Raw genomic sequence first — 16,602 nt, 5'->3', positions numbered from 1 at the left:
AATCCTTCGTCATTTATGGACTGTTTGATGAGAAAGGAGCTTAGGGAGACGCGTTTTTGTGCAGTTTGTTAGTACATCTGCCTGTAAACAAGGAGCAGCAACTCCTTCTTTCTGCCTTCTCGGTTGAAAAGTACGATTGACCCAAACTATCTGGCAGAAAGAGCCTGGCAGTTTAACGACGTCTACGACATCCCCACTTACAGGAAGTCTCTCTGAACTAACTTAGAAAAGGGGAAGTGAGAAAACATCAGACAATCCATGATGCTGTCTGAAGACCAGAGTCTGGTCTTATGGTTCTGTAGTTACGGAGCAAGGCATCCTGGGTAAATGTGTGCATGTCTTCACCACCGGTAGGTCGGTTATGAAGCTCTCTCCAGCTGCCCGGGTACTCTGGTCCATGTTCCTGGTCCTGTGGATCCAACACCATGGTGAGTGACCTTTCACGCACGCACGCACGCACGCACGCACGCACGCACGCACGCACGCACGCACGCACGCACGCACGCACGCACGCACGCACGCACGCACGCACGCACGCACGCACGCACGCACGCACGCACACGCACACACGCACGCACACACGCACGCACACACTCAGGTTATGAAGAGAATATCTTGTACTGATCTTCTTTTTCTTTCTTCTTTCTTCTTTATTTCATTCATTAAAAGAAAAACAAAACAGTTCAATATAATTACAACAAATCTCTTTCCTTGAATGAAAGGGAACAGAAAGTCCCTTTTTCCTAAGAAATCAAATTTCAATTACTGTAATGTAATAATAAACAAAAAAAAATCACAAATTACGCAATTTAAAAAAACACTTTCCAATAAACGGAATTAAAAATAAACAACAAATAAAAAACAAAAACAAAACTACAACAAAGTTATAAAATAACACAAAATAGCTTGTCTATCTGTTAGGGGTGTAACAGTACACAAAAATCTCGGTTCGGTACGTACCTCGGTTTGGAGGTCACGGTTCGGTTCATTTTCGGTACAGTAAGAAAACAAAATGCAAAATATAAACGTGCTAGTTTTTTATTACACACACACAAAATAACATTGGCTCAGACTTTAAAAAAAATATCTCCCTGATGTGCAAAATTGAACAGTTGCAACACTGAACAGTTTAAAGTTGTTGCTCAGATTAAATAACATTTATCACCCTGCGTTCTGCCTTTGCTCCCGGTGGCTGATTTATGGTTCCGCGTCACACCAACGCAGAAACGACGGCGTAAGATACGTGGCGACGCTCACCGCACCGCGACCTTACGCCGTCGGCTACGCCGTCGTTTTAACGCGGAACCATAATTCAGGCGAAGCTGCAGTCTGTCTGCGCTGATACTGACCCATCGGGTTGGAGCAGATTTGGTCATGATGTTTAACCTGTGTTTTGTGATTAATAAGCATGGGTTATTGCCAATACTAGCGGCATTAGCCATGACGTCGGCTACAACTGTTGCTTGTTGTTTCTCGGTGTGAGCGCAACTGCCTGCTGCAGCTGCAGCAGCGCTCTGCTCCACAACTTGCGGTCCGCTACTTAATATGTCCGTGTGGAAACTCGTTCGGTACGCCTCCGTTCCGAACCGAACACGCTATACCGAACGGTTCAATACAAATACATGTACCGTTACACCCCTACTATCTGTGCTCGTCATACACAGATAGTCGTATTAGTTTTTGATTAAAAAAAAAAAAAATATGACAATGGTGCTAAAAGTCAGAATCAGTAAGTCTGTAAGTCTGCTTCCCTTTACTGTTGTTTAGAGACATTAATTTCTGCAAGATTCTTAAACAAAGTGGAAAAGTCAGTGACTGGAAATAATGACGGATGATGTTGAGTGCCTGCACCACCGCTGCGCCGCCGCTGCGCCGCCGCTGCGCCGCCGCTGCGCCGCCGCTGCGCCGCCGCTGTGCCGCCGCTGCGCCGCCGCCGCGCCGCCGCCGCGCCGCCGCCGCGCCGCCGCTGCACCGCCGCTGCCCCGCCGCTGCCCCGCCCCCGCGCCGCCGCTGCCCCGCCCCCGCGCCGCCGCCGCTGCGCCGCCGCTGCCCCGCCCCCGCGCCGCCGCTGCGCCGCCGCTGCGCCGCCGCTGCCCCGCCCCCGCGCCGCCGCTGCCCCGCCGCTGCACCGCCGCTGCACCGCAGGCGATCCATGAGCATCGCTACAGCAGTACCAGTGTTTTCCTTTCCTGACAGAAACCGAAGGCAGCATTTGTCTTGTGGAAAAGGAGCCAGACGAGGTAAGAATCTTATGGCCCTTTTCGACTAGTACCTACTCAGCGCGCCCCTACTCGGGACGGCTCGTCACGCCTCGTACCGCCTCCACCTGCTTTGTCCTTGTTTGTTTTTCGACACCCAGGTGAGAAGTGGGCAACGTTTTTTTTTGTATTTTGTTCGTCGGCGCTGATGAGAAATAAAGCCTGATTTATGGTTCTGCGTCAAATCAGGACGTAGCCTACGGCGTAGGGTACTTGGTGCGCGTCGCCGTGTACCCTACGCCGTAGGCTCTGCATTGGTGTAACGCGGAACCATAAATCAGGCTTCAGCTGGAGCCGCGAGCGGCTGAGAAGTGACCGAGCTCCTGGTAGATCTGGTCGTTCCTTATCTCCGTCTACATCCCTTTTTAATTCTCTCCTCAGCCACCAGGTTTATGAACATCTGCACCTCAGAGTTGGATCGCGAAACAGACTTTTGCGCTGCCATTGCCTGTTGGATAAAATGAGGAAGCCGTGGGCTGCTCTCGCACTGACTCCCGCTTCCTGATTCAAATGTCTGACGGCCCCGCCCCCCAACCAATCAGTGGCGTGTAGTGTGATGACGTCAGATACAGGGCCGACTCAGCCGCTTAGAACCTCGGCAGAATAGGTACAGAAAAAGTACTCGGCACGGCTCCACCCGCCTCGACCCGTAGTGGAGAAGCGCAAGACGGGGGCGTGGCGGGTAGAGGCGCGCAGAGTAGGTACTAGTGGAAAAGGCCCATTGACTTCTCCTAGCTTCCTGTGGACCCCCCAAGACAAGAAACTTGTCCCGCTAAACGTGTGCTCCGATCTGCCGTTAACACTCGCCACTCGTGCAGATCCTTGTGCAGAACTCTGACGGCTTAGACGATTACCAGCTGGATGTAGAGGAGCACCTCGTCTGCCTGCTGTACCGCACCAACACCCTCAACTGCTCCTGGTCCTTCCCCCCCCTGCCGGAGGACACTCAGCTCTCCGTGGCTATCAGGTATGCTGATGTACCTCTGTTCACCTTTGCTGTACTTTAACTATGTTAAAAAGCCCATTAAAGAGAAGTGGAAGTCAGGCTGTAGATGGACGTGCCGGGCAGGGCCAGCCAAAGCCCCCACGGGCCATAAGCACAATTAGATTTTGGGGCCCCTTTATTTCTGCCAATAATACTGATTATTGATCATTCACACACCCACTATAAACTTATTTCATGTTCTTCCCTGTCATTACAAATACACTTGTAAAACTAGATGTAAGAACTTTTTGTTGTAGTTAGATTGTAATCCACAGTGATTAAGACCATGGAAGCAACAACAGATTAACAAACTTGCATAAAAATCTTTCAATTAATATTTATAAAGTCAGCAACTGCCCCTACTGGCCACACAGAGAAGCAACAGGTCAAAGGTCAAACAGCTGCACAGTTGCAGCAGTGTTGTTTCCATCATCCTACTGTCAGCCTGGCAGGTTTTTACCATCTATGGTTCTTAAAGGTATAGTCTGTAATCGTATTCAAAAACATTTATTGTTAGACTGGGTGAAATGGTCCTTCCATCCTGAGAGTAGCCAGTGAATAATGTTTTCAGAAAAAGGAAAGAAAAAAATCCGACCTCTCTGACAGCTTTAATCCTGTAAAAACTCTGACCAATCTGTTTTTTGCGCACCGAATGGCACGGATTGGTCAGAGGACCAGAGGATTTGCAGGGGGGAAAGAACCAATCAGATGTCTTCATTTTAAGTCCCGGCACGCGCGCACTCCTCACGTCTCTCTGCTTCCAGCCCCCGTGTCCGCTTCCCACGAGTCCTCCTCAGAGTGTCCCAGTGTACGCCGTAGGGCTACGCCGTAGCCTACGCCGTAGGTTACGCGACGACGCGCACCATTCTGCGTTGGTGTAACGCGGAACCATAAATCAGCCTTCAGTGTGTGCTCTGTCTGCTCTTCTGAACTTCTCTGTGCTCATTTTGCTGGGATGTCGGGTCCCTCCGCCGAGACACAACTTTTGCGGTATGCGTTCATTGTTGTGTCTAAAAATGATGCGCAGTGCCCACCCAATCAGAATGGGTACAGATATTCTGTGATATTTTTTTATATTTATAAAAAAATAAAATTATAAAAAAGGACGCAGCCCCCCCCTGCCCCTCCCTAAAACCAGCCTCACTTACAGGGGAATGAGACATGGGGTAGTTTTGTTGAAAATGTGCTGTCCAAAACGTCCTGGAAAACTCGACTCCTGCAAATGCGCGTTCCCCAAAGTTTGTGGGGGCGTGGCTTTGGACGGAGCGCTGACGGGAGGGGGAGGAGGGGGCGGGGCTTAGAGGAGGTGCCACTTTCAAATCTTGCTAGCTCTCCAAAATCAAGGACTATACCTTTAATCTGAAATGGGAACAAATTCAGCTACAAGAGCGGCCTCGGGTTGATTTACACTTAATATTTAAAGTGATATAGTACTAAGTGTGATACTGAGTGTCATCTACAGTGTAGGCCTACTAAAAGAAACAAAATAATCCAATAGATCATTTATAAACCATTTACTGTAAACACGTTATCTACTTTATTTTTGGTTTTAAATAAACTGCAACAGCAATGTGCAGCAATAATTTGAAGTGGAACAACAACAATTAAGTGCAACAACAAAGTACTACAAAAACTAGAACTAGAATTAAAATCACTCAGCTTAGATCAGTGTTTCTCAATCCTGGTCCTCGTGGGCCCCTTTCCTGCATGTTTTAGATGTTTCCTTGCATCAACACACCTGATTCTAATTAAAGGTCCTAATTAGCTTGTCACCAAGGTCTGCACAACTCTGTTGATGACACAGGTACTTGTATCACGGTGTGCTGAAGCAGGGAAACATCTAAAACATGCAGGACAGGGGCCCACGAGGACCAGGATTGAGAAACACTGGCTTAGATAAACAGTACCTTGTCAATATGTATCTTTATGTGAAAATAATGTTATTTTGTTTAACTCTTGGGCGCCCCCTAGTGGTCACGGGGCCCTAAGCAGCTGCTTAGTTCACTTAGGCCTTGGGCCGGCTCTGTGGCGGTCCTCGTCTCTGTGAACCGGTCCAACAACATCTTAGTCATTTGTACCTGTAAGGGACGTACAGGAACAGGTCCAGGTCTCACTCTTCTGTCTCCTCCTGCAGCATCTGTGATGGCGAGACCACCCTCGACTCTCTTAAACAGCCGTCTGTGGACACAGTTGGATCTGCGTCTTGGCCACTCAGCGAGGACAAGATGGACTTTACGATTGTCCGGTTCAACATGACGCTGGGAGACGAGTGGACAGCCCACACCCACGTCTTCAGCGTGGACACCCAGAGTAAGAATGCAACACACACTAGTTACTGCACACTATGTGAGATAAGATATCCATTATCTTCATCTCAGGGGACATATCGAGCGACAGAATAATACGTTTAATTACCAACGTAAACTGTTTGGATGTTAACTCAGCAGATAATGTCTCAGCTCTTCCTGTCCAATGGTGAGTAAAATAAATGGAGGGCATTAAGCAAGTAGTTCAGCATGAAAACAAGCGTTGTCTGGATAGTTTTATGCATCTGAGATAGAACATCAGACCAAACAGAGGGGAAGTGAGAAGATGCTGCACATTCATTATGTCACGGTATGGTTGTTGAGGACCCAAATGCAGGAGAGCAGGAGGCAGGAGTTGGCAAAAACAGGGTTTATTTAACAAAACCAAAAACCAAAAAATGCTGCAGAGCAGGATCACAGGGCAGAACAAAACAGGAATCCAAAAAACTACGGGAGAACATGGAGGGAGCAAACAGTACGGACCGACAGGGAGAAGGGAAAGACAAGACCAGATATACACAGGGGATAACGAGACACAGGTGTGAACAATCAGGGCAGATGGAAGAGAGGCGGAACAGAACAGAAACACAAACTGGGGGAAATGTCAAACTCTGACATAACCCCCCCCCCTCAAGGGACAGATCCCAGATGTCCCAATGAAAACCCAACCCAGTGCGGGCAGAGGGGGCCCAGAGGAGGGCCCAGGCCAACACACGGCCAAAGTTCCGGGGGCCGTCCTCGGGACCGGGCAGACCGGCGAGACAGTTCGGGGGGTCGCCCTCGGGGCCGGGCAGACCGGCGAGACAGTTCGGGGGGTCGCCCTCGGGGCCGGGCAGACCGGCGAGACAGTTCGGGGGGTCGCCCTCGGGGCCGGGCAGACCGGCGAAACAGTTCGGAAGGCCGTCCTCGGGGCCGGGCAGACCGGCAAAACAGTTCGGAAGGCCGTCCTCAAGGCTTAGGCTTGGGCCTTGGCGTGGAACTTGGCTCGGGCTGTGGCGTGGAACTAATGTCCCTAACGTCAAGGTTGTGTAGTGACACCAACAACGCTGTTGATGCTGGCGGTCTTTGCACTTGTGTGTCTCACTTTGAGAGGTTCCATGCATCGGGGCTCTGACACAATAGAAAACCAATTGGGTTTCCCTCCAAACTTCCTGAATAGTTGATGTTGTATTTCATGCAGATTGTGATGGTAACTGATGGTGTGTGTTGTGTCTCAGGGCTGCTCCCCCCACCAGGAAACATCTCTGCATCAGTCAAAGACGGGAGCCTCTTCGTACGATGGGACCGGCCTCACACCAAATTAACCACGAGATCTGCATGTTTCCAGTACCAGCTGGACCTGGGGGCCCCGGTAGGACACGTCTGAGTGGATGGTCTGGCTGATCAGCTCTGAAAACTGCGGTCCGCTGTAGCCAGATGAGTTGAACCCATGCATACTGAGTCTATTTTCCTTTTTACAAAAAAAAGCCATAAGAATAATTAGTAGAAAACAGTATAGTCATCCTTCAAATCCATTATTCCTTCAGTTAAAACTGTGGAAATTTCTTGAATTAGTGGACCACAGAATTCTGCAAATTATGTGGAAAACTCATAAGAAAATTTTGCCAATCATTATACAGAAAAAGATTGAAAAAAGAGAAAATAAGTATAACTTAAAACATTGTGTTTCTTTAAAAGGTATCGGTTTATGGAACAATCTAGATACAGAAGCCAAAGAATGCAAATCAAACATTACATTTTAAATAATAATACAATCCAGTTTGATGAAGAAATATCATAATTGTTAAGTTAGGGGGGTTTTGAATCAAAAAAGAATACGACTATCTATGTTTATTTTATAACTTTGTTGTAGTTTTTTTTTTTAAATGAAGTTTATTGAAAAGGGTTTTTTATTAAATTGCGTAATTTGTAATTTGTTTTTGTCTTTTTATAATTACATTCATTGAAATTTGATTTCCTCTAGTTAGGGAAAAGGGACAGATAAAATAGGCTTCTTTCTGTTCCCTTTCATTCAAGGAAAGAGATTTGTTGTAATTATATTGAACTGTTTTGTTTTTCTTTTAATGAATGAAATAAAGAATAAAGAAAAAAACTGCACATGGGTGGCTGAAGCCCGGTGGCGTCTGAAGTCCAGCGTGGGCACAGCTTCAGTGAGTTTTCCTCTGGAATCTGTCTCAACAGGACCTGGTAACCGTGAAGGACCGGGAATACCACGAAGTCCCAATTGCAGATCCTTACCGCACCTACCGCGTCAGAGTGAGGACGAAGTTAGTGGACGTCTGCTACGGACCTCTGCACTGGAGCGAGTGGAGTCCCACTGCTGGTGAGCTCTGGTTGGACGACTCCTTGGTGTTCCCTGCAGGCTGGCTGAACCTGCTGTGTGTGTGTGTGTGTGTTTCCAGTGCTGGAACCGTCCCATTACATGCTTGACCCTCTGGTGATCGTCCTGATCTCTCTCGGAGTACCCATGATCCTCCTGGCCGTGCTGCTACTGGTGCGCCATCAGAGGTAGGCGATGATTAGTGGAGCACATTTCATGTTCAAGACGATTCAGAGAGCATACAAAGGTTTTTTTATGTATTAAAAAGTAAGAGTTTAAAAAGAGTTTAAAAAGACAGTTAAAAAGAATAAAACAAATGAGATGCAAGAAATAAAGGTTGCAGTGCATTGTGGGAGATTACTGAAATGCAGCAGTAAATAAAAATGTTTTCAACTTTGACTTAAAGCAGCTGAGAGTTTCAGGTCGGGTCTCCTGGTCTTAGTGAGGACTCGGGTCTCCTGGTCTTAGTGAGGACTCGGGTCTCCTGGTCTTAGTGAGGACTCGGGTCTCCTGGTCTTAGTGAGGACTCGGGTCTCCTGGTCTTAGTGAGGACTCGGGTCTCCTGGTCTTAGTGAGGACTCGGGTCTCCTGGTCTTAGTGAGGACTCGGGTCTCCTAGTCTCAGTGAGGACTCGGGTCTCTTGGTCTTAAATTCAATTCAATTTAATTTTATTTGTATAGCGTCTAATACAACAGATTTTGTCTCTAGACGCTTTCCAGAGACCCAGAACATGAACATAAACCCCCGAGCAATTATTACATAAACAATGGCAGGTAAAAACTCCCCTAGTGGGAGAAAAACCTTAAGCTGTCGTGGTTTGGTTGGTAAAGGACCCAAGTGCAGGGAGAGAGAGGGAGGCCAGATGCAGGAGTTCTCAAAAACAAAAGGGTTTAATCCAAAAAAAGGCAAAACACAAGGCGCTGCAGAGCAGGATAAACAAAAACCAGGAACAGGGAAAAACGACGCAGAGCACATGGAGGGAAGAACCAGTACGGACCGACAGGGAACCAAGGAATGACAAGACAAGATATACTGAGGGGATAACGAGACAAGACGAGACACAGGTGTGGACACAATCAGGGCAGATGGGACACAGGCGGGGCAAGACAGAACTGAAAGTTACAAACACTGGGGGGAAGTGTCAAACCCTGACAGTACCCCCCCCTCAAGGGACAGATCCCAGATGTCCCCAGAGTCCTAACCCAGGGTGGGCGGAGGGGGCCTGGAGGAGGGCCCAGGCCACACACGGCCAAAGTTCCGGGGGCCGACCTCGGGACTGGGCAGACCAGCGAGACCGCTCGGGGGGGCGTCCCCGAGGCCTAGGCCTGGGTCTTGGCGGGGGGCGTGACGGGGATTCTTGGCGTGGCTCGGGGACTTGACAGGGCTCGGGAACCTGACGGGGCTCGGGAACCTGACGGGGCTGCGGGACCGCCTCAGGAACCGAGGGCTGCGGGACCGCCTCAGGAACCGAGGGCTGCGGGACCGCCTCAGGAACAGAGGGCTGCGGGACCGCCTCAGGAACAGAGGGCTGCGGGACCGCCTCAGGAACAGAGGGCTGCGGGACCGCCTCAGGAACAGAGGGCTGCGGGACCGCCTCAGGAACAGAGGGCTGTGGGACCGCCTCAGGAACAGAGGGCTGCGGGACCGCCTCAGGCACAGAGGGCTGCGGGACCGCCTCAGGCACAGAGGGCTGCGGGACCGCCTCAGGCACAGAGGGCTGCGGGACCGCCTCAGGAACAGAGGGCTGCGGGACCGCCTCAGGATCCGGAGTCGGGGCTGACAGGAGGCGGGGAACCGGAACAGGGGCTGACAGGAGGCGGGGAACCGGAACAGGCGCTGACAGGAGGCGGGGAACCGGAACAGGGGCTGACAGGAGGCGGGGAACCGGAACAGGAGCAGACAGGATGCGGGGAACCGGAACAGGAGCAGACAGGATGCGGGGAACCGGAACAGGAGCAGACAGGATGCGGGGAACCGGAACAGGAGCAGACAGGATGCGGGGAACCGGAACAGGAGCAGACAGGATGCGGGGAACCGGAACAGGAGCAGACAGGATGCGGGGAACCGGAACAGGAGCAGACAGGATGCGGGGAACCGGAACAGGAGCAGACAGGATGCGGGGAGCCGGCGTCGGGGGGCAGAGGATCCCCGGAGCTGCCCGAGTGGGGACCCGGGTCCGTGGCGCTGGCTGCGGGGGTACCCGGGTCCGAGGTGCCGGCTGCGGGGGTACCCGGGTCCGAGGTGCCGGCTGCGGGGGTACCCGGGTCCGAGGTGCCGGCTGCGGGGGTACCCGGGTCCGGGGCGCTGGCCCCCCCTCAAGGGACAGATCCCAGATGTCCCCACAGTCCACATCCAGGGCGGGCTGGGGGGGAACACGGGTCCTCGGAGCTGGCTGAGGGGGGGCACGGGTCCTAGGAGCTGGCTGAGGGGGGGCACGGGTCCTCGGAGCTGGCTGAGGGGGGGCACGGGTCCTCGGAGCTGGCTGAGGGGGAACACGGGTCCTCGGAGCTGGCTGAGGGGGAACACGGGTCGATGCGTCCAGGACCACCGCTAGAGCAGGAACAGGGAGCGATGCGTCCAGGACCACCGCTAGAGCAGGAACAGGGAGCGATGCGTCCAGGACCACCGCTAGAGCAGGAACAGGGAGCGATGCGTCCAGGACCACCGCTGGAGCAGGAACAGGGGGCGATGCGTCCAGGACCACCGCTAGAGCAGGAACAGGGAGCGATGCGTCCAGGACCACCGCTAGAGCAGGAACAGGGAGCGAAGCGTCCAGGACCACCGCTGGAGCAGGAACAGGGGGCGATGCGTCCAGGACCACCGCTAGAGCAGGAACAGGGAGCGATGCGTCCAGGACCACCGCTGGAGCAGGAACAGGGGGCGATGCGTCCAGGACCACCGCTGGAGCAGGAACAGGGGGCGATGCATCCAGGACCACCGCTGGAGCAGGAACAGGGGGCGATGCGTCCAGGACCACCGCTGAAGCAGGAACAGGGGGCGATGCGTCCAGGACCACCGCTGGAGCAGGAACAGGCTGGGGCTGGCGCTGGCGCCGTCGCTTCCCCTGGGGCTGAGAACCCCCGGGCCCGCCTCGAGCCAGGCGTGTTCCCCAGAAGGGGGGAACAGGCTGGGATGCGTCCAGGACCACCTCGGGAACAGGAAGAGGTGCGTCCAGGGCCCCCACCGGAACAGGCTGGGGCTGGCGCTGACGCCGTCGCTTCCCCTGGGGCTGAGAACCCCCGGGCCCGCCTCGAGCCTGGCAGGTTCCCAGAAAGGGGTCCCCATTTTTCTCTGCCTCTCGGCGGAAGAACTCAAAAAGAGTAATATACTCTCCCGCTGGGTCCATGTTGGTCGGTCCGTTCTGTCGTGGTTTGGTTGGTAAAGGACCCAAGTGCAGGGAGAGAGAGGGAGGCCAGATGCAGGAGTTCTCAAAAACAAAAGGGTTTAATCCAAAAAAAGGCAAAACACAAGGCGCTGCAGAGCAGGATAAACAAAAACCAGGAACAGGGAAAAACGACGCAGAGCACATGGAGGGAAGAACCAGTACGGACCGACAGGGAACCAAGGAATGACAAGACAAGATATACTGAGGGGATAACGAGACAAGACGAGACACAGGTGTGGACACAATCAGGGCAGATGGGACACAGGCGGGGCAAGACAGAACTGAAAGTTACAAACACTGGGGGGAAGTGTCAAACCCTGACATAAGCCAAACCGTGGCAAGAAAAACTCCCCTTTAGGAGGGAAGAAAACTTGCACGCAGCTCCCAAAGCTCCGACCTGCAAACATGCTCAAAAGAGAAAAAAGGGGGGCCAGGACAAGAAACTACAGGAACGATGGACAAAAATGATAGCTATGAGATATTTATAATAAATAAAAATGGAAATGGAGAAGAGAGGAAGGGAAGAGGAGAGGAGAAGAAGGGTGAGAGGCTCCGCCCAGTGGATCATGTCGGTGCCCCCCTGCAGCATAGGCCTATAGCAGCATATCTACCGCAAAGCTATATTTGAGACTAACTATTATAGTCTTGTTCTATAGCTGCAACAATGACTACTGACTCTAAAACACTAGAGTTTACACTACCTAGAGATTTACCAACACCAGCTAGAGGTTTACTAACACTAACTATAGGCTTTACTAAACAGAAAGGTTTTAAGTTTAGTTTTAAAGGTGGAGGTGGTGTCAGCCTCCTTAACCCAGATTGGAAGTTGGTTCCATAGTAATGGTGCCGATAGCAAAACGCCCGCCCTCCAAATCTACATTTAGATACTCTAGGAACTACGAGTAAACCTGCACTCTGAGAGCGGAGAGCTCTGCCAGGAACATAAGGCACTATCAGGTCTTGCAAATAATGCGGAGCTAAGCCGTTTTGGGCTTTATACGCAAGTAATAGCATTTTAAATTGGATTCTGAATTTTACGGGTAGCCAATGGAGCAACGCTAACACTGGAGAGACGTGGTCTCTCCTGCTGATTCCTGTCAGCACTCATGCTGCTGCATTTTGGATCAGCTGGAGGATGTTCAGAGAATTACTTGGATATCCTGCTAATAATACATTAATAATACATTACAGTAATCTAGTCTAGTGTAGTGTGTTAAACCTCTTGTTAGTGTTTAGTAAACCTCTAGTTAATGTTAGTAAACCTCTAGTTAGTGTTAGTAAACCTCTAGTTAGTGTGTAGTAAACCTCTAGTTAGTGTTAGTAAACCTCTAGTTAGTGTTTAGTAAACCTCTAGTTAGTGTTTAGTAAAACTGTAGTTAGTGTAAACTCTAGTGTGTTAGAGTCAGTTGTCATAGCTGCAGCTGCAGGACCAGACTAGAGCTTCATCCTAGATATGCTGCTATAGAGCTACACTGCAGGGGGGCACTGACATGATCTACTAGGCGGTGCCACTCACCCTTCTTCTCTTCTCCTCTTCCCTTCTGCTCTTCCCCTCTTCCATTTTTTATTTATTATAAGTATCTCATTGCCATCATTTTTGTCCATCGTTCTTGTAGTTTCTTGTGCTGGCCCCCCTTTTTCTCTTTTGTGTATGTTTGCAGGCCGGAGCTTCAGGAGCTGCATCCTGACCTGCAGTCCCCCCTCTGATCATCCCACTGCTGCTTCCACCTGTCTGTGTGGATGTCTGCTGTGTGCTTGCTGACATCCTGGCCTGCCCCCTCTCCTTTTTCTGTTCTTCATTCTCTCTGTCTGTTCTTTCTTTTCCTCCTCTGCCCAGTCTGGCCTCCGGCTCTGGGAAAGATCCTAGAGACAACTTCTGTTGTAATAGATGCTAAATAAATAAAATTGAATTGAATTGAATTGATTGAATTCCATGAAGTGGACCAGAAAGCCCTCAAGAACATGGTGTTTGCAGAGCAGCTGAAGCTGACGTGAAGACAACACGTGTTCCAGGGACCGCCGCGCAGAGATGCTCATGAGATAAAACAGGAAACGCCTGGGTTACAGCCGTGTTATCGTTCTTGCAGAATTGTGTGAGCCTCCCCATTGAACCGACTCTGAGGAGCATGCTCACCTTTGTTTGTGTCTTAAACGCATCGCTGACGAGTGTCAGAGCGGACAAAAACAAGACGCTGGTGTCAGCAGAGGCTGTGAACTGTCACAAGGGAAGAGGGTGGAGGCGGGAAAGAAGAAGTAGGTGTAGTAGTCAGATTCACAAACAACCTTATTGTTGTCCGAAAAGCCACAAAGGAACTCCGACTCTGAATTTCCTTACACCACAGCTAGAATTTGTTCTTGAAGAGTTTTGAAACGGCCAGAAAGAGGAAGTCCTCAAAAAAAGGAAATACAAAACAGATAATGAAGGGATGGGCTCACTGTCCACTTCCTTTAGTTCATCAGCCTTCCACGTGTCAAAGTGAGTTTAAGATGTGCAGCGAAGTTGTTTCTGAAGCCTGACTGTGTGTGTGTGTGTGTTTTATCTTAGGTTGTCTAAAGTTCTGTTTCCCCCGATCCCCCGCCCTCCTCCAAAGTACAAATATTTCCTAGAAAGAAGTGATCCACAAAATGTAAGTGCATGTTCATATCCACATGCACGCAAGCCGTGCACACAACACATGCGTTACAACTCATGCAGCCACAAACATCTGTGCAGAAGCTGTTTTCCTCTGTTGCCAGTTCTTCCGTCCTGCGCCGCCAGTCAAGTCAGAGGAGGAGATCACAGAGGTGGAGGACGCAGATCAGAACCCTCCATAGAGATGTGCTGCTTCATGTACGGAGGACGGACCCATTTGTGCACAGTGGGACATTTTTGTGTCAAGCTTATCAATAGATGAGTGGCAGACGTTAGTGTCTCTGTCACCTCCCAGCCCAAGACCCTCTGGGCCACAAATCTAGCGTGCTAGCTAGTCTATGTTCTAGGACGTCAACAGTGTCCTAGCAGCATCAACAGCATAAACAGCATCAACAGCATAAACAGCATCAACAGCATCAACAGCATCAACAGCATAAACAGCATAAACAGCATCAGCAGCATCAACAGCATCAACAGCATCAACAGCATCAACAGCATAAACAGCATCAACAGCATAAACAGCATCAACAGCATCAACAGCATCAACAGCATCAACAGCATAAACAGCATCAACAGCAGCCTGTTATTGAGTCCTTTTCTTTAAGTGTGTGTGTGTGTCATCTGGACTAGAAACAGTTCAATGGAAGCACTATCCATCCATCCATCCATCCATCCATCCATCCATCCATCCATCCATCCATCCATCCATCCATCCATCCATCCATCCATCCATCCATCCATCCATCCATCCATCCATCCATCCATCCATCCATCCATCCATCCATCCTCATATGTTACTTGTGCCAGGACTACTGACTCCAACCACCATTGGAGCTTTGGTTGCAACCAGAGCATCTCTGAGTGCAACCAGAGCATCTCTGATTGCAACCAGAGCAGCTCTGACTCTGGTTGCAATCAGAGCTGCTCTAGGAGTAGATCTGGGAGCAGCTCTGATTGCAATCAGAGCTGCTCTAGGAGTAGATCTGGGAGCAGCTCTGGCAGCAGCTCTAGGGGCAGCTCTGGTTGCAATCAGAGCAGCTCTGGGCATAGATCTGGGAGCAGCTCTGGGAGCTCCTAGAGCAGCTCTAGGAGCAGCTCTGGTTGCAATCAGAGCTGCTCTAGGAGCTCCCAGATCTACTCCCAGAGCAGCTCAGGGAGTCAGCATGAGGCTAGCTCTGCTGAAAACAATGGATCTGATCCCCTTCACCTAGTTTGGATCATCCTTCCAAACTAGAGCCCATCTCATCGGTCATACAACTTCCATCAAAGCAAGACATTTTGCCTCTAAAGTAAGATGAATACAGTCTGTTGGGTCTTAAATAACAGCTCAAAAGTCAAGTTAATGACAAGGCAAGTTTATTTGTGTAGCACATTTCATTCAAGGTGCTTTACATAAAAAGGTCAGTCAATGACGGCGAGACATCTGACACCAAAGCTGCAACGCAGTTCACTCAGATTAAAAAAAAACTCACCATAATTAAGAACATAAATATTCTCTCTGGTACACCTTGTTCCAGTAACATCTGACAGGAGTGCACTGTGGTCCACCAGCAAAGGAGAGCCAGTCTGAAACGTACCTGATTAACATGCCCGAGACCAGCCTGATGCAACCTGATCTCACAAAAATCCGTGAAATGCCCACGACCTCTCACCACTATTTTCCGTGGTATATACACGGAAAATGGTATAATTCCGTGTGAGCACCACGGATATTGTACCATGCAAAGTCAAGGGGATCCGTTGTCGGGATATATACACGGATTATGACATTATTATTATTTATATATTATTCTTTGTTATAGTGGCTAAATTATGAGTTTTTGTTGCGCAAGGTACTGTTTGTTACTCACAGTTTGTAAAAGCATGTTTTTAATGCTGTTTTAGCAGTGTTTTATTGAGGTTTTAATGGGAGCACCACGGATATAGTTAATGGGATCCGTGGTCGTGATATATACACGGATTATTACATTATTATTATGTATATATTATTCTTTATTATAGTGGCTAAGTTATACATTTTTGATGCGCAGGGTACTGTTTGTTACTGTCAGTTTGTAAAAGCATGTTTTAAACGCTGTTTTAGCAGTGTTTTATTGAGGTTTAAATGGGAGCACCACGGATATAGTACAATGCGAATCAATGGATACCGTTGTCGTGATATATACACGGATTATGACATTATTATTATTTATATATTATTCTTTATTATAGTGGCTAAATTATGAGTTTTTGTCGCACAAGATACTGTTTGTTACTGTCAGTTTGTAAAAGCATGTTTTTAACGCTGTTTTAGCAGTGTTTTATTGAGGTTTTAATGGGAACACCACGGATATAGTACTATGCGAAGTCAATGGGATACATGGTTGTGATATATACACGGATTATGACATTATTATTATTTACATATTATTCTTTGTCATAGTGGCTAAATTATGAGTTTTTGTTGCGCAAGGTACTGTTTGTTACTGTCAGTTTGTAAAAGCTTCAGACTTCTATGGCTTCTGCAACAGTGTTTCCTCCAAAACGTCTTGGCTGGTTAGGAGGGTGTAGAAACGTATAGGTCTGAGAGCCTCCTGACTAATGGAACAGGGCCTATTTTGTGTCTTTTTTTGCATAGTTCACTAACCCTTTTAGCTAGGAGTTAGTTAGTTTGGTGCAGATCGGACCTGTACTTTTTTCGATGGGCGGGGCTTTGAAACTTCACCTTTTCCAACAT

General features: G+C 49.5%; 1 protein-coding gene across 1 annotated transcript; it reads left to right on the top strand.

The window, feature by feature from the left end:
* Positions 1 to 1,834: 1,834 nt before the first annotated feature.
* On the top strand, positions 1,835 to 14,708 carry LOC133452269 (interleukin-5 receptor subunit alpha-like). Its single transcript, XM_061731491.1, has 9 exons — positions 1,835 to 2,141; positions 2,197 to 2,240; positions 3,077 to 3,225; positions 5,378 to 5,553; positions 6,767 to 6,900; positions 7,731 to 7,872; positions 7,952 to 8,057; positions 13,800 to 13,881; positions 13,991 to 14,708. The coding sequence occupies exons 1-9, from the start codon at positions 1,835 to 1,837 to the stop codon at positions 14,066 to 14,068; spliced, it is 1,218 nt and encodes a 405-aa protein (XP_061587475.1). The 3' UTR covers positions 14,069 to 14,708.
* The last annotated feature ends 1,894 nt before the right edge of the window (positions 14,709 to 16,602 follow it).

Source organism: Cololabis saira, chromosome 10 (assembly GCF_033807715.1).
Source record: "Cololabis saira isolate AMF1-May2022 chromosome 10, fColSai1.1, whole genome shotgun sequence".
NCBI classification, from domain to species: domain Eukaryota; kingdom Metazoa; phylum Chordata; class Actinopteri; order Beloniformes; family Belonidae; genus Cololabis; species Cololabis saira.
This window is presented reverse-complemented; position numbering and strand designations above follow the sequence as displayed.

Bases quoted from the DNA above. Each gene is read 5' to 3' on its own strand.
- LOC133452269 (XM_061731491.1), top strand. From the start codon at position 1,835: ATGTTGAGTGCCTGCACCACCGCTGCGCCGCCGCTGCGCCGCCGCTGC. The intron at 3,226-5,377 runs GTATGCTGATGT...CTCCTCCTGCAG, and splicing joins CAGCTCTCCGTGGCTATCAG to CATCTGTGATGGCGAGACCA. The intron at 8,058-13,799 runs GTAGGCGATGAT...GTTTTATCTTAG, and splicing joins CTACTGGTGCGCCATCAGAG to GTTGTCTAAAGTTCTGTTTC.